Source organism: Anabrus simplex, chromosome 4, assembly GCF_040414725.1.
Source record: "Anabrus simplex isolate iqAnaSimp1 chromosome 4, ASM4041472v1, whole genome shotgun sequence".
NCBI lineage: Eukaryota > Metazoa > Arthropoda > Insecta > Orthoptera > Tettigoniidae > Anabrus > Anabrus simplex.
Window position 1 is genome coordinate 375,597,034 of NC_090268.1, and position 18,998 is coordinate 375,616,031.

General features: G+C 42.4%; 1 protein-coding gene across 9 annotated transcripts in view; it reads right to left on the reverse strand.

The window, feature by feature from the left end:
• LOC136872018 (uncharacterized) overlaps positions 1-18,998 on the reverse strand; it is an 811,539-nt gene that overhangs the window by 288,757 nt on the left and 503,784 nt on the right. Inside the window, exon 1 of one of the 9 annotated variants that reach the window (XM_068227296.1) lies at positions 14,249-14,337. The exons of the other annotated variants lie outside the window; for them this stretch is intronic. Within the exon in view, the coding sequence (XP_068083397.1) occupies positions 14,249-14,268 (20 nt within the window). The 5' untranslated portion in view covers positions 14,269-14,337. Of the gene's footprint in view, positions 1-14,248; positions 14,338-18,998 lie in introns of those variants that run through there. 9 annotated transcript variants of the gene reach the window in all.

Here is an 18,998-nt window from a genome sequence, read left to right on the forward strand (position 1 = left end):
TCGAAACTTTTCACTAATCATATCCATGTACTTCTGTCTAATTTCCTCGTCCTGGAGATTTTCTACCCTTATTCGTGTGCGGACAGATTTCACTTTCTCTAGCCTAGCCCTAGAGATACTTAGTTCACTGCAGACCAGATGGTGGTCTGTATCCTCGAAAAATCCGCGAAAACCTCGTACATTCCTAACAGATTTCCTGAATTTAAAGTCTGTTAAGATATAGTCTATAGTGGATCTGGTACCCCTAGCCTCCCATGTGTAGCGGTGAATAGCCTTATGCCTGAAGAATGTGTTCGTAACAGCTAAACCCATACTAGCACAGAAGTCCAGCAAACGCTTCCCATTCCCATTAGCTTCCATATCTTCCCCATATTTACCAATCACCCTTTCGTATCCTTCAGTTCCATTCCCAACTCTCGCATTGAAATCGCCCATTAGCACTATTCCATCCTTGCTGTTGAACCTGACCACGATGTCGCTCAATGCTTCATGAAACTTGTCAACTTCATCCTCATATGCACCCTCACATGGTGAATACACAGACAATTCTTGTCCTAATTCCTCCAACTGACAAATCTACCCTCATCATTCGCTCATTTACGTGCCTAACAGAAACTATGTTGCGTGCAATGGTATTTCTGATAAAGAGCCCTACCTCAGACTCTGCCCTTCCCTTTCTAACACCCGTCAAGTACACTTTATAATCTCCTATCTCTTCCTCGTTATCTCCCCTTACCTGAATATCACTTACTCCTAGCACATCCAGGTGCATCCTCTTTGCTGACTCAGCCAGTTCTACCTTCTTTCTTCCATAAGCCCCATTAATATTGATAGCTCCTCATCGAATTCCATTTCGTTCGCCAAGTTGTTTCCAAGGAGTCCCTCGCCTGTCAAATGGGAGTGGGACTCCATTACTCCCATAGGTCCGAGGCTTGTTAAAAATGTTTTTAGCTCGGTAAATTCATGAAGCAGGATGCTACCCTACTTGCACGTAGTCCAAGTGAGGATCTCTCCTCTAACGGGTTATGGATCACCGATGGATTGTATAGTCCTAGCCGCCTGAGCACAAGGAGGGCCATGACTAAGAATATGTCCGAGATGCCCACTCCCATTCCATAGCACCTGGTATCCCGACTCTCAGGACCAGTTACTAAGCCACTCAGCCGTTGCCCATGGTTCACGAACTAGGACGTGACTACAGTAACCCAGACCATGAACCACCGCAGTAAATTAATAATAATAATAATAATAATAATAATAATAATAATAATAATAATAATAATAATAATAATAATAATAATAATAATAAAAGTTCTTTACCTATTGATTAGGCTCATTTATTTTGCCCATACTTTAGGCGGTGAGTCAGAAAACATTGTAAAACTAGTGAATACAGCTAAGTTATATTTAGAAAATTTCTTGTAAATATTTTATATTTTTAGAAAGTTCAGATTTCAAGCACAAATAACTTGACGGTAGACTGCTGGACTATGAGCCCTGGTAGGCATGTTCAATTCCGGCTTAGCATTCAATTATACCAGCCTCATGTAAGAAGATTTACCGGCAAGTTAAAGAACTCCTGCAAGACAAAGTTCCGCACCTCGGCATCTCCGAAACTGATGCTTGCTTGTTGTTTTAAGGGGCCTAACATCTAGGTCATCACCCCGCATCTCCGAAAACAGTAAAAGTATTCGTTAGGATGTACAACCTCCTCATCCTCCTCCTCCTGCTTCATTTTAAAATTCCACTCCGAAAAAAGTCTTCAGCTAATCCATCGACCCACATCCGCCTATCTCTAGTCAGGTTAGCTATTACACAACAATGGTGTTAAATTTTCCTATGGGAAAATCAAAGATCATAAACATGACTTATTTGTCTTCCCCTGTGGGTGGGAGTGGAAAAACATTCAGGATATCTCCTGCCTGTCGTAAGAGGCGACTGAAAGGGGCTCCACGGGGTCAACTTTGGCGTTTGAGGTTTACAATCACGGAGCCCTTAGCTGAATCCCAGCTTGACTTCCCCTTGTGCCAGACTCTTCACTTCCATCTATACTATCCGACCTTCCGTGGCCAAGTCTTGTTTTTTTCCAACACCGACGGTTTTAGTTTCGCGAGGCCTTTTGTGGCGAGATATCTTCACTTTTAGAAGCGTCGGACCTCTCTTCCATTTTTTCATTCAGATTAGTGGTAAGAGAGGATGGTTGCCCAGTTGCACTTCCTTTTAAAACAAACAATCAACACACCACCACCACCACCACCACCACCACCACCACCACCACCACACTTACAGTATACGTGAGATGGATAGCAGACAATGGTATCATGATACACGGGGTTAAAAGTCAGGTTGTGAGTTTCACAAATAGGAAACGTCCTCTCAGTTTTAATTACTGCGTTGATGGGGTTAAAGTTCCTTACAGGGATCATTGTAAGTACGTAGGGGTTAATGTAAGGGAAGATCTGCATTGAGGTAATCACATAAATGGGATTGTGAATAAAAGGGTACAGATCTCTTCGCAGTTTTATGAGAGTAATTAGGGGTTGTAGTAAGGATGTAAAGGAGAGTGCATACCAGTCTCTGGTAAGACCTCAACTAGGGTATGGGTCCAGCGTATGCGACCCTCACCAGGATTACTTGATTCCAGACCTGGAAAAAATCCAAACAAAAACAGCTCGATTTGTTCTGGATGATTTCAAACAAAGAGGAGCGTTACGAAAATCTTCCAAAGTTTGGGCTGGGAAAACTTGGAAGAAAGGAGACGAGCTGCTCGACTAAGCGGTATTTTTCGAGCTGTCAGTACTACGTAAAACGTAAAATTAAGCAATTTCCTCAATTGTGCCGAAAGTTGAAGCGCTAAAAGGCCCGAAAAGGTTTCAAAATGCGAGTCTTAGACAGTTCTATCAAACTAAAAAAAAAAAAAAAAAATCGAAAATAACTTCCGGCCTAAATGCAGTTCCGGAAAAAGAGCCTAAAATAGCTTGGTCCTTTACTCGTTTTATTTTTATTAAAATCCTAGCCAAATTAACTTATCTACACAATTATTTCTCTGATATATTTCTTGGTTCAATACCCTCAGGCGTATTTTGAATTTTGAAAAATGTCCTCACCGAATGTAGTTATAAGGGCTTAAATGAAACTCTGCATTGACTCACATTAGCGCTAGCAGTGGTGCTTAAGTGAAACTCTGCATTGACTCACATTAGCGCTAGCAGTGGTGCTTAAGTGAAACTCTGCATTGACTCACATTAGCGCTAGCAGTGGTGCTTAAGTGAAACTCTGCATTGACTCACATTAGCGCTAGCAGTGGTGCTTAAGTGAAACTCTGCATTGACTCACATTAGCGCTAGCAGTGGTGCTTAACTGAAACTCTGCATTGACTCACATTAGCGCTAGCAGTGGTGCTTAAGTGAAACTCGGCATTGACTCACATTAGCGTTCGTAGTGGTGCGTAAGTGAAGCGTTGTAATTTTTAGGAATAAATGATAACATTCTACTACATTTTTATTTTATTTGCCTAAAATTCGTAGCTCATATCCTCAACATGTTTACAACATTGAGTTGCTTGCCTGCTGTAGATTTTTAAAAGTAATAATAATAATAATAATAATAATAATAATAATAATAATAATAATAATAATAATAATAATAATAATAATAATAATAATAATATTTGATTTACGTCCCACTAACTACTTTTACGGTCTTCGGAGACGCCGAGGTGCCGGAATTGTCCCGCAGGAGTTCTTTAACGTGCCTGCAAAATCTACCGACACGGGGCTGTCGTACTTGAGCACCTTCAAATACCACCGGACTGAGCCAGGATCGAACCTGCCAAGTTGGGGTTAGAAGGCCAGTGCCTTAACCGTCTGAGCCACTCAGCCCGGCTTTTTTAAAAAAAGTAGGAAAGACAACATTATGAAGTGAAAGTTGGGATTCAAGAGACAAATTGGAGCAAATAGGCCTAATCATTTATAGGAAAAGGAATTAGAGATTGGAATAATTAACCAAAGGTGATGTTCAATAAATTTCCGAATTCTTTAAAATTATTTGAATCTGCCACCTGGGCAACTATCCAAAATGCAGATCAGTGGTGATTGATTGATGTCTCTCGGTCATGGCCACCCATCAACTGTTAATTTCAGCCGTAAGAAATTGCTAGGTAACACTGTCTGGTCATCCATCCCTCCAAACCTGCACGGTTGCTAGGTTACATTTGTCACACATTTTGTTGTTACATTACACTATTCCGTTACACTAATTTTCGGATGACCGCCAGCTCTATGACATATTTATGTCAAAATGAAAGAATATGATGGGACAGGGGAGAGGCCAACAATTATATCATTCTCGGAACAGTGTTTTAAATCTTTCCTTATTGTGCGCACGTCGTTTCCATACAGGCCTCAAAACGCGAAGGCTTAAACTAACAATAACCTCGGTACTAATTGCGGTAGAGTGATTAGCTCTATACCCAGCCGCCTTCACTCCCAGTGTTTTTTTTTCTTTTTCTTTTTTTTTTTTTTGTAAGTTGAGTCAAGTACATGGTCACTTCTATTTTTTTACTTCCTGATGAGGAATCGCTGGATCGAGTTCGCCGTTACTACCTCGGCTAGCCGGACCCTGCTCGTTTGACAAATATAAAACTGGAAAATATCTGTGACCATACTCCAAACTTCCTTGTAGCCTATTTTGCCAACTGATCGTTACGAATGACTTACAGAGAGAAATATGTCCACATTTACAAAGTCGACATCTTATTCCTGTACTACTACAACACTTTTCGTTCAACTAGGGTAAGTCATAAGACAGTTACCTTGTCTCCTGGGAATTCTACTGGATTTTTTCCCTTCACCTTCCAGAGTAACACTGCACACAATACACAGACCTGCCGTCCACTCCATGGTCCGTGCACACCGTGTGATTTACGACGAGCCAACGGACAGGCTGATTCCTCGTCACTGTTTCTCAGCGTCTTCCGAGCTCGCCCAGTCCACTCCACAATAACAAACACGGCCACTATTCCAGTAATGATCCAAAAGCACAATTTACTAACATCCTAGAGCTGTCAGTGGAGAAATAACGTGGAGTGACATTAGCAGACGAATGAGCTTGAATGGAACTTTTAAAGGTACTACGGATGAAGATTCAAGGACAAATCTGGCCAACAATTCATTTATAGAAAGGGGAAATAGGGATTCGAATAATTTATCCAGGAAAATGTTCAATAATTTTCCAAGTTCCTTGAAATCATTTAAGGCGACACTCCGGAGATAAACACCGATATTTCAGTCATTTTGGAGAATTATTTTTAATGAAATGAAAGGATTGAGTTTTTCTTGTTACGAAGTTATTCCGCTGAATTCAAACAATTTATCACTGTAATAATGCTTTGTTTGTCAATTGTAATTTTACATTTAAATCCCACTTTCTGCCATAATACTCTGTCAAATGTAACAAAATTTGTATGGTATATGTATCACAGCTATATTAAGAAACCTGCGTATGGAATTCTTGACTGCAGAATTTTTTCAAGTAGGGCCTAGTAGGGATTTTTAAGCCCAAACATTTAGAACGTCAAACTTTAGTACGATATATCACCTTATATAAATTATGTACAGAAAAATCGATACGTAGTCCTTTTAAAAGTAGGCCCTATTGTCTACCTAATTACGAATTTACATTAACATGTACGATTTCATGAAAAATGGAATTAAAATTTTCAAAAAAATATTTTGGAAAACTTAATTATTGTATATGAAAGAAATGTTCGTGACATCTCTACTTTTATGTAGGTGACATTCCCACAAAGTTACGTGAAAATTCATGCATTAGGTAAAAATATCTTTTTTATCTCCGGAGTGTCGCTTTAAGAAAGAACTAGGTAAACAACTGATTGTATTGCAGCTCTAAATGCAGATCAGTGATGACTGATCGATTGATGCGTCTAAAATATCTAGCGACACCAGACTGCCCAATTCGAGCACTTTTAAATACCACTGCGGACTGAGCTGAGATTGATTTCTCCCCGTTCCTTCAACATCAGCGCAGAAAACCAGCGCCCGAACGTATGACCCACTAAGCCTGGCGCCGACAATGAGAAATGACTGGGAAAGTCAAGAATATAAAAATATGATGCATACTTTGGAAATATTACTGTAATTCCTAACTAATGATGTTGAAACACAAATTGAACAGTTCAATGTGCCTTAAACATGAGAAAAATGAAATGGCGTATGACTTAGTGCCGGGATGTGTCCGAGGACTTGGGCTCGCCAGGTGCAGGCCTTTTGGTTTAACTCCCGTAGGCGACCTGCGCGTCGTGATGAGGATGAAATGATGATGAAGACGACACATACACCCAGTGCCCGTGCCAGGGGAATTAACCAATTATGGTTAAAATTCCCGACCCTGCCGGGAATCAAACCCGGGACCCGTGTGACCAAAGGCGAGCACGCTAACCATTTAGCCATGGAGCCGGAAATAAGAAGAATGAAGTGAAATATCTCATTTGTAAGACTATTAGAGAATTAAACAGGTTAAGACGCCAAACATCTGATTATAAAAGCATTTCTCGATATAAACTCAATGATATGCAAATGAGCACTCATCAAGAATATTAAATCCTATTCAGTACCATACATGTAGCGTAACGCAGCATTCAACCGGTTCTTGCCCTAATAACCACTTTAAGTCAGTCCGAGCAGCGGATACGCGCTGGTCTACATTACGTTCACCGGAACTCCACCTCTGCGCATTCGGAAGTTGCTCGTTTTTTATTTATCCCTGACGTTCGTGATGTCGGCATGCAGGCTACTCTCACTGTACTGCACACACACAGCATCACAGAGGTTCACGATGGGACACATCAGCTGACGAGGCTCTTAAAAACCCAGGGGAAACGAATTCATTCTTTACCCATGGAGAGTAATGGTACATTTCGTTAGCATTATCAAAGTTTTAGAATGAGGAATAATGGATACAATAAATGGTGTGAACTTCCAAGAATCACACTAAGAATGATGTTGTTTTGGTCATCAGGTCCACAGACTGATATGATGCAGCTTCCATGCCACCCTATCATGTGCTAATCATTTCATTTCTACATAACTACTACATCCTACATCCACTCTAATGTTTGTTATATTCAGGGCCGGGATTTTGATCACCAAAATATTTTTAAATTATCTATAAAATGACTGTAGCTTCCGTGGCTCAGACGGCAGCGCGTCGGCCTCTCACCGCTGGATACCGTGGTTCAAATCCCGGTTACTCCATGTGAGATTTGAGCTGGACAAAGCGGAGGCGGGACAGGTTTTTCTCCGGGTACTCCGGTTTTCCCTGTCATCTTTCATTCCAGCAACATTCTCCATTATCATTTCATAGCACTTATCACTCATTAATAGATCACCCTTGGGAGTGGCGACCCCATTGTAATAACAGCCTATATATCTTTCATTCATTACATCCCTGACCCGGTCAATGACTGGAAAACAAGTTGTAGGTTTTCATTTTTCATTATAAAATGACTACAAAAATCCAGCAAAATTATCGAAAAACTTCAAAATATGGCAAATTTTAAATGAAATTTTACAGTCAATTTACTAATCGAGTTAGTATACCCTAAATTTATGTTGCAGACTTTATATCAGCTTTTTCCATGTCAGGAAAACATGATGAAATTCTCTACGTTTCGCAGAGAACTTTGCTTTGCGTCTTCAGAAGAAAATCTCGACTGTCCGCGAGGAAGACTTCTCCAATTGGAGATGTCTCTCCAGAAATGTGGACGTTTCCAAGGAGAAGTGGTGAACAACATTACTTTAGTCCACAGATTGACGAAGCTTTGTGAAGATTCTCATGTCTCCGTATTCACCTTCAGTTGCGATAATATCCAATACTACATGCGTAAATGCTTCAAAATCCTCAAACATGTAAGAAAATGACTCAAAGAGTATAAAATAGTCCAATAAATTCCATAAAATTACCAAACAATGACGTATAATTTTAGAAACTGACCTAAAATGCAAAATGGCAAAAAATGACCAAATAAATTAGCATTTCTTTTCTTGTTTGCTAGTGGTTTTACGTCGCACCGATATAGATAGGTCTTAATAATGGCAACGATGGGACAGGAAAGGACTAGGAGTTGAAAGGATGTGGCCGTGGCCTTAATTAAGGTGCAGCCCCAGCATTCGCCTGGTGTGAAAATGGGAAACCACGGAAAACCATCTTTAGGGCTGCCGACAGTGGGATTCGAACCCACTATCTCCCGGATGCAAGCTCACAGCTGCGCGGCTCTAACCGCATGGCCAACGCGCCCGGTAATTAGCATTTCTACAATGTGAGAACTATGATCAGAATTTCTGTACAAATTAGCAATGTATATAGTGAACCAACTAACAGACGACATGTCATCAACATCTTAGCCCTGGTTACACACTATTCATACTTTGGTCTACCTCTGCCGTTTTCACCGCCTACACTTCCGTCAAAAACAAACTGCGCAGGTCCTGAATGTCTTAAGACGTGTCCTATCATTCTATCTCTTCTTCTGGTCAAATTTCGCCTCTCACCAATTCGATTCGGTATCCTTTCATTCGTGATTCGATCATGGCCACTAGGTGGGCTCTATCCGTAATGCTCTTATTAAGATTAAAATACCATTTATAGTTTATAATTCACAAGAATTGTTTCCGAGTAATTGCCATTTATATAGTCAAAGCGCAGCAACAGCTTAAACATCGCATGGGGACATGAAATGAAATGGCGTATGCCTTTTAGTGCCGGGATGTGTCCGAGGACTTCGCCTCGCCAGGTGCACTCTTTTGATTTGACTCCCGTAGGCGACCTGCGCGTCGTGATGAAGATAAAATGATGAAGACGACACATACACCCAGTCCCCGTGGCGGGACCCCTGTGACCAAAGGCCAGTACGCTAACCATTTAGCTATGGAGCTGGACGTGACATACATTGTATGGTGAAGTTTCATTCCCCACCCTGAAGGAATGAGGCGGGCCACCTAGAGGATTACGCCCTCTCTCTGGCCAAGAGATGTGGGCTTACAGATGACGAGGTGAGGGATTAAAGGAGGTGGTTGAGAGCGATTTTGGTATTGAAGAGGATTGAAAAGTTCACATGGGTTGGAAGGAGCGAGCTAACTTCAGGTGGTCGGAAGGGTCTTGGAAAAACGTCGCGTTCAGCTACGTTCCTACATCAAGAGGAAAAACCATATGTCATCTACAAAGAAATCCTATAAGGCCTCTCACCATAAGTTTAAATTACTCCTCTGCGAAGTCGGGTTGCGTAGCTAGTTTTTAGTGTAAGTGACTAGTCAACAGGGGTTGGAGAAAAACTGCTGCATTAACTTTAATAACAGAGTGACGTCAACGGGAAAATATGTTCTTTATGATGAATATTCTTATTTTTTTCTCCTTTGCAAGTGGAAAGTAAAGCGAGTGATTTGGCTACGCGGTTCGCGTTACATAGCTGTCAGCTTGCTTTCGGGAGATAGCGGATTTGAATCTCACTGTAGACAGCACTTAAGATTGTTTTTCGTGGTTTCCTTTTTTTTCAAACGAGGTAAAGGCTAGAGTCCGGTCGCTTCTTTTCCTGTCCTACTCCATCGTCAGCATACAACCTGCCTGTGTGCGGGAGACGTAAAATAAATAGCAAAAGAAATGTCGGAAGTGGCCTACTGGCCGAAATAGTCTTTGCCATGAATGTTCTCTTTTATAATAAGTGTCTGCGTTTTGGGCTAAACAGCGACTTTGTAAATAGTTTAGTTACCTTCAATGTTCTACCAAAGAAAAGCAACGTTTAAGATTATTTACAAGCACTGCAGGTATTTGTATGTTGATCTCCACTGGCGATATCTACAAGAATTCTAGAAATTCTCTGTAGATGTTGTGGCTTATTTTCGCTGATATTATCTGGTCCACAAAATTTGGGTGAACATGCTTTTGTATTCAGTCTTTAACGAAGAGGAGAGATGTTAATCTTCAACAAATTGGACACGTCCTTTCTCTCTCTCTCTCACACACACACACACACACACACACACACACACACACACACACACACATACCTTTTTGTGCAATGCCTCTTTACAGGTTTCTTCATGTTTACAATTTCACTTTAGTTCTATATGTTCCTTTAGTAATTTTCTTGAATTTAAACGGTAAAATCTAGAAAATTCAGTGATCGATACGTTGATATTTTAACATTCAATTCTCGTTTCGAAAATATCACTTCGAGGAAGGGAAGGAACTTAATTCAACTTCCTCTCACCAGAGGTTGCCAAGAAGTATGATTAAAAATTACATAAATATTGAATGTATACTTTCCTCGCTAACAGGCTTCGGCAGCCGGCACAATTCCTATCCTCGCCGTTAGATGGGCGACCCGGTGGAATGACTGGAAAACAGGTTGTAGGTTTTCATTCAGTTACGTCTCTATGGTTCGGGTTCCAGTTTTCTTGTAAATATTGGATAGATTTGATCACCGACAGCAAAGTACATTCGTTAAATGGAAGCTATTGTTCGGTCACTATAATTTGTGAAATAATTTTGATGATACCGGGTAATTCATCATCATCATCATCTTCTTTATCTCTTTACCCTCCAGGCTCGGTTTTCCCTTCTGACTCAGCGAGGGATCCCACCTCTACCATCTCGAGGGCAGTGTCCTGGAGCTTCAAACTCTGGGTCGGGGGATACAACTGGGGAGGATGACCAGTACCTCTCCCAGGCTGTCTCATCTGCTATGATGAACAGGGCCCTTGCGGGGGTATGGGAATATTGGAAGGGATAGACAAGGAAGAGGGAAGGAAGCGGCCGTGGCCGTAAGTTAGGTACCATCCCGGCTTGCCTGGAGGAAAAGTGGGAAACCACGGAAAACCACTTCGAGAATGGCTGAGGTGCGAATAGAACCCACCTCAACTCAGTTGACCTCCCGAGGCTGAGTTCCAGACCTCGTACCACTTTTCAAATTTCGTGGCAGAGCCGGGAATCGAACGCGGCCATCCGGGGGTGGCAGCTAATCACACTAACCACTACACCACAGAGGCGGCCCGGGTAATTCAAAATGTCAAATGTCGGGCAGAATCTGAAGTAGACCATGGAGGAAATAGAAACGTGTAGTCTAAGTCTAGGACACCCGGCACCGCGTCTGAATGATTGGGCTACCGGCAATAGTAATATTATTGGTTTTACGTCCCATTAAGTACTTTTACGATTTTCGGAGACGCAAAGGTGCCGTAATTTCGTCCCTCGGAAGTTCTTTCACGTCCCAGCAAATCTATAAACACGAGGCTGACGTATTGCAGCAACTGCAAATACCACCGGACTGAGCCGGTACAGAACCAGCAAATTGAGCTCAGACGGACAGCGTTGGGAAGCCTAGGAATGTGCTGGGTAATAGTTCGAACAGTTTTCGTAAACAACACTACACTACACCCAGCATAAGCGAACTATCATTTTATTGATTGTCTGTTTCGAATTGCTCAGGAATGTAGTAGAGTATGATACTTTACCTGGTATCATACTCGGGAAAAATAAATAGAGTAAACTGTTCTTTCCGACATTCCCAAGTTTGCGCTGATGCAGGATTTCGTCCTAGAATATAAGAGTATGTTTTTATTCAAAAGTTGTTGTATTTCCACCCCTGTGCCACCAACTCCAATTTCTGTGCAATCCTCTGAATCATCCGGTATACTATAAATGAAAACAACAATGGAAGACTGGGCGTGTAAACTCGTTGAGAATTGCCTGGCAGATGTGGTGTTATCAATGTGATTAGGAACCTGATCAACTTTTACAAGAAAAGTTTTCTCACTGAACATAAAATTAATTTTACATGGCGTTTTCAATACGGAAAGCGTACTCAGATCGATCTGAATCCTGCATGCAAACGTACTAATAAAAACACAGTCCCTAAGGTCAGTGGAATTGACCAGATGCAGTTAAAATCCCAGCCGGGAATCGAACATGGGACCCCCTGAACTGTAGGCATCGACGCTAACCATTAATTTTATGTGATAGACTTACAAGATAACAGTAAGATAGGCATATTTATTGATTATGTAACTGTATATCCGCAAGAGTTTCACAATATGCAATCAACAGAGGACAGGATTAATAAATTAAGGTAAGCCGTGTGGGCATAGATTCAGACCTAATAACTTGTTCTTACAGATTATGAAAACCTATTATGTTTACGTTGAAATATTCTAACTTGCGCAGTGCTATTTAAGTCCATGTTTACGAACAGTACCTAGTCAGTTCGGACTGAGTCTCAAGGTCGATACGGTAAAATCTGGGATCGTATCGTACTCGGTTCGAATTGAGTTCCATGTAAACGCGGTTCGTACTGAGATCGTATTGAAAACGACTCCATGTTTGTTCTGACAAAATCATCATCATTAAAGTTCTGTCGAAATAAATATAATAAGTCAGTAAATATATTTACCTGTATAAATGATCAGCAACTGCAATCATATTACAAGACGGCCAGCCCTGGCGATTAAGAAAATCACGATAATCTTCTGTTGGGGGTAAAATTGGAATGTGCATTCTATCCATTGCACCAATTACATTTGGAATACCACACACACTTTCAAAACTGAAAGTTATCTCCTGGGCTTCTACTTCATTTGGCGTTTTTAAATTCTAAGAGGTGATATCGATTTTACTACAATTCTGCATCGTCTGTATACGTCGATGTTGCCTGGCGGATTCAGTACGCTACTCAAATACTACATGTAAATGGGGATCGTATTCAATTCGATCTCAATCCCCATGTAAACGTACTATATGTTTGTCCCATAACACTCCTTTTCATATACACAACACACCACACTACTAATCACTAAACAAAGATGTGGGCGTAACAGTGAATACATTCCTCAACATACGGTTGTGTCAGGAAGAGCATCCGGTCGTAAAAAAGGGAACAAATCCACACGTGCTGCACAGGTCGCTCCCGCGATCCCACCAGGGTGTAGGCAATGCGATGGAAGAAGAATATTATCTGATCAAGCAACTGTGAGCTTGCATTCTGAAGATATTTGGTTCAAATCTCACCGTCGCAGCCCTGCAGACAGTTTCCCATTTTCCCACCCAACAAGTGTTTGGGCCGTACCTTAATTAAGGCAACAGCCGTTACCTCCCCAATCCTAGCCCTTTCCCATCCTTCGGTCACAGAAACCTTGTATGTTACTGCGACATTAAACCACGAATAATATTACATTTACAATTGGCTCGACGTCACAGCGACACAAATACAACTTATGGCGACGAGGGGATACGAAAAGGCTACGAGTTGCCGACAGTGGGGTTCGAACCCACTATCTCCGGAATGCAAGCTCACAGCTGCGTTCCCCTAATCACACAACCAACGTGTTCGGTTTAATAATAATAATTACTTGTACTTATAAGAGAACAGAAAATGAACGATGTAAAACATATGATTATTTGCGAAGAAAATTCAAAGTCAAATAGTTTTAATTTCAAAGTACAGAAATTTAAGGGTGTACGAGTATTTTTCTATCCACTCTACGGGACAAAATGTTAACTATTAAGAAACTGCGTATGTTCTTCGCTGCTAAGAACAGAGCTTGTAAGAAACATTGCCACTGGCCCTTGGCGATTTGAAGTTCCCATTGGAAAATAACATTCGTTTACGTCGTGGATGTCAATCCTGACGTTGTGAATCACGTAATAAATGTTTAGTTATAAATGCGTTAGGTGGATATAACTTTACCTCCTAGTTGTGCAAATTTTAAACACAGCACAATAGTAAGAATTTTCGGCCATTTTACTAGAAAAGCAGTTTCAGACAATTGCTAATTTTTGAAAGTAATTTAAATCTAAACTGCCATGAATAATACTGAAGAATTGCAAAACATTTTAATTGTAAGAACTCTCTAAATACCAGGGGTTATGAGCAAATTGTCCTTGAACATTTGCTTGTTCACAGCAAGTACTTGTTTAAATCTTTCTTTCCTGTTGTTAGTGAAGCTAATTAGAATATACGTATCCTTGCACGTATCAGCTAAGGTCGTGGGCGAAGGATACAAAGGACACTGTGAACCACTCTTATCAGAAGGGCAGAGACGGCCCAATTCTACCTTCAGTTGTGATGCCCCAGTCGGCGTTACTCCTGACAGGTGACAGGGGCTTGTTTATGGTAATTGGCCCCCCAAGTTAACAGAACAACTTAAAGAAGAAAGCAACATGAATTGCAGATACGTACTTGTAGCATGTGGATCCCATAAGATAACATTTTAAACACTGAATGAAAGCACTACATTGAGAAAACACGCAGCACTGAGAGAAGAAGACCCGCCAGACGCACACACACACGCGATAGATGAACGAACTGCCTGGACAGGTGATGAGGGTTCTGACTAACGTTCGTGCAGCTTCGTCTTCTGTCGGCCACATTCGACTACACGTAGCTTCCCCGCCACATTCTCACGTCAAATAGTCTGAGATCTTACCTGCAAGTTAATCATTACGAAGGATGAAGGAATTTGTCAGGTTCGGGTCCTTAGCCGAATGTTCAGCGTTGTGATCTTCGGGCTCAAGAGGGCCGTGGGTTCAATTCCCGACAGGGTCAGTGATTTTAACCTTGTCTCGTTCATTCTCCTATCTCGAGGGCTAGTTGCCTGTCTTCGTCTTAATACAAACCTTTATTTACAAGTAACACATTCCTCTGCAAACCCCCGCGACTGTGAGTGCATCCCTCCACTCAGGGTTGGCGTCAGGAAGGGCATCCGAACGTAAAAACGGGGCTAAATCCATACAAAGTGTCAAACCCAGGAACTGGGAAAAGGCTAGGAATAATGATAATGTTATTGTTTTTACGTCCCACTGACTACGTTAATAGATTCTCGAAGATACCAGGACCAGGCGAGTTGGTTGTGCGACTAGGGGCGCACACCTGTGAGCTTTCACCGGGAGATAGTGGGTTCGAACCCCACTGTCGGCAGCCATGAATATAGTTTTCAGTGGTTTCCCATTTTCACACCAGGCAAATGCTGGGGCCGTACCTTAATTAAGGTCACAACCGCTTCCTTCCCACTCCTAGGTCTTTCCTGTCCCATCGTTGCCATTAAGACCTAACTGTGTCGGTGCGACGTAAAGCAAAATTGAAGAAAAGAAGATACCATGGTGTAGAAATGTTGTCTTCTAAGAATTTCTTTACGTGCCAATACATCTACTGACACTAAGCTGGCGTATTTAAACACATTTAAACACCACCGGTCTCAACCAAGAACGAACCCAACAACTAGGGCTCAGGAACCTGGTGCACTACTATCTAGGCCACTCAGTCAAGCTTCAGTATTTCAAGATTTAACACTCTATAATAGATAATTTAAATTCAATCTTGTGCTATTTCATTATCTATTAATTAATTAATTAATTAATTACCGGGCGAGTTGGCCGTGCGGTTAGGAGCGCGCAGCTGTGAGCTTGCATCCGGGAGATAGTGGGTTCGAATCCCACTGTTGGCAGCCCTGTAGATGGTTTTCCGTGGTTTCCCATTTTCATACCAGGCAAGTGCTGGGACTGTACCTTAATTAAGTCCACGGCCGCTTCCTTCCAAATCCAAGGCCTTTCCCAACCCATCGTCGCCATAAGCCCTATCTGTGTCGTTGCGACGTAAAGCAATTAGCAAGAAAAAATAATTAATTCATTAATTCATTCATTTCTTTCTTTCTTTCTTTTTTAATCCGTTTACTACCAAGGGTTGTTGTTTCCTCGGATCCAGCGAGGTATCCCACCTTTACCGCCTCAAGAGCAGTGTAATAGAGCGTGAGACTTTCGGTCGGAAAGATAAAAGTGGGGAGGAGGACCCGTACATCGCCCAGGTAGCCCCACCTGCTATGTTAAACAGGGGACTTGTGGGGATGGGAAATTGGAAGGGATAGACAAGGAAGAGGGCAGGCAGCGGCCTTGGCCTTAAGTTAGGTACCGTCCCGCATCTTTTCTGGAGGGGAAGTGGGAAACCACGGAAAACCACTTCGAGGATGGCTGAGGTGGGAATCGAACCCACCTTTACTCAGTTGACCTCCCGAGGCTGAGTGGACCCCGTTCCAGCCCTCGTACCACTCTTCAAATTTTGTGGCAGAGCCGGGAATCGAACCTGGGCCTCCGGAGGTGGCAGCTAATCACGCAGAGTCTCACGCTCCAGGACACTGCCCTTGAGGAGGTAAAGGTGGGATCCCTCGCTGAGTCCGAGGGAAAAACCGACCCTGGAGGGTAAACAGATAAAGTAAGTAAGAAGTAGGAATAATTATAATGATACACCGAAAATTATTGTAGCTTCACAGTTAAATTTTCTGTGTTAAATTTTTTTTGAAAGATTCTGTAATAATTTCAGGTTTCAACAAACACAGAAATAGCTCTATCTTTTCACAGAAGAAGCCCGTTTACCTAAAGAAGTTAAACCTGAAGTTTGAAATTGTCCATAAGACTCTTCCTACGATTCTCACAAGTCAGTGAATAGTACCACAAAAGCTGATGGTTTGGATTTCTTGTAACTTGTGGTAATATGTGTCCGGCCCCGCGGTGTAGGGGTCAACGCGTCCGCCTGTCACTCGGCGGCCCTGGGTTCGATTCCCGGCCAGGTCAGGGATCCCCTGGCTTGGGGACTGGGTGTTCGTGTTGTCCTTAACGTTCCTTGCCTCACATTCAACACTGTACACTTCCGCAATTCCACTTACACGCAAGATCCTCTCAAATGGTGCAAGTAGTGGCGAAAGATCTTCATAGGTCGACAACCGAGCTCGATAGCTGCAGTCGCTTAAGTGCGGCGAGTATCCAGTATTCGGGAGATAGTAGGTTCGAACCCCACTATCGGCAGCCCTGAAGATGGTTTTCCGTGTTTTCCCATTTTCATACCAAGCAAATGCTGGGGCTGTACCTCAATTAAGGCCACGGCCGCTTCCTTCCCACTCCTAGCCCTTTCCTGTCCCATAGTCGCCATAAGACCTATCTGTGTCGGTGCGACGTAAAGCAACTAGCATAGGTCGACGCCGCGAACAAATATCATTTTATAAAATAATAATTAAAAAATTAAAAAAATATGTGGCAAATGTCACGTAAAATGTTTATAGGATTAGTCCAGCGTATTCTCGTGCCTGAGTGTCAGACAGACTTGCAAAAGCACACATTATGTCCAAAAGCGTAGTGAGGTACCGAAGAAAGAATGCGAGAGCACTGCTGACAGATTTAATATACTGAAGCAGGGTTTTTATTCGTTAGGCACTTATTGAACGTATTGCTTTTACGATGTCCATGACACGAAATGGCTGGACTGGTAACAATAGGAAGAGCTGGCCTGTCCAGTCGGGTTCAGGTCTAACTGTTAACCACTAAATTTTTACAACTTGTCCTAACCTCCAATTTTCATTACAACGGCCTTCGGCAGCTTTGTGTGGATCCTAGCCCTCCTTGAGCGAAGTGCGCGTTTCTTTGGTTAATTCAGGGCCGTCTTCTCTTTGATAGGCTCTTTCTCTAGCGTTCAGGCTCTACCTAATATTTATCGTAACCTGGAGGACCACAGTACTTCACGCAATGTTTCGTAATAAGACAGAGTGACTGCATGTGCTAAATAACTGTTGTTCTTGATCCGTATAATTTTATATGAATTCCACTGGGCTGTAGTGAGACAGTGAATCTTCTGGTATGTGCTAGAGAAAGTTTGTTGCCTTCATACATCTGTTTCAGACTTTAATTTAGGACAACATTGAAGTGACAAGTGACTGGGGTATGAGCGATGTTAGTTCGCCATTCCTTAGGCAGCCAGTCCCGGGTGATCAATGGTGTGAAAGTCTCCCACATAGGAGTGTGTATTTCAGTGGCTTGGCATTCCGATAGGCAATAGTACTTTCTGGCTCAGTGAGGAAAGCAACCGCGAACTACAGCATTTCTTATTTTCCAACGACGCCTCTTCAGTAATACCTAGGCTGCCTAAAACATGTATTAATGGAGACGGTCTTTTTTTCTTTTTCCTTTTTGCTTTAGCTTACATCGCACCAACACAGACAGTTTTTACCGGGACGATGCGAGAGAAAAGGGCTAGGGATGGGGGAAAAATGACCGTAGTCTTAATTGAGGTGAATCCTTACCATTTGTCTTCCTTGCCTTTTCCCTTTTCAAAATTCGAAACATTACTTCCTAACCAGACCCCCCACCCATCCGTACCAATAACAGGGCTAGTTCGGTGGATTGAGCAGCCGAGACTCTGTAGCCGGAAAACTCATCCCAACCAAATATTCCAAATACCCCCCCCCCCACATCCTCTTTCAAGGAGCCAAGAAACAAATACCACCAAGTAAATAATCTACTTCCAAATACCACGCCAAGAACCAGGAAATTCTAATCCCTAATACCAAGCTAAGCATTTGACTCACTCTTACGGCAAATTACCAAACGTGCCTTCTTCACTCAAACAAATAAGACCGAGCTCGATAGCTGCAGTCGCTTAAGTGCGGCCAGTATCCAGTATTCGGGAAATAGTCGATTCGAACCCCACTGTCGGCAGCCCTGAAGATGGTTTTCCGTGGTTTCCCATTTTCACACCAGGCAAATGCTGGGGCTGTACCTTACTTAAGGCCATGGCCGCTTCCTTCCCAGTCCTAGCCCTTTCCTGTCCCATCGTCGCCATAAGACCTACCTGTGTCGGCGCGACGTAAAGCCAATAGCAAACAAATAAGCTGCCTTCCAACAACACGAAAACCACCCTCAAACCTGAAGCACCAGAACGTTAGGAGTACGTTTAGGCTAGGTGCACTGCTAAATGTTGAGAATAAATCGCTGCCTTTTCAAATACCAACACCTGCACACTAGTGTATACAAAACAAGTCACTGCATATACCAATCGGTACAATCCGTTTGCAATCCCAAAGCAACATCGGGCGTGGTCAGTACTTGGATGGGCGACCGTCCAGGCCTACCACATACCGAGTCATACTGCTCGCCATGCCAGTCTGGTC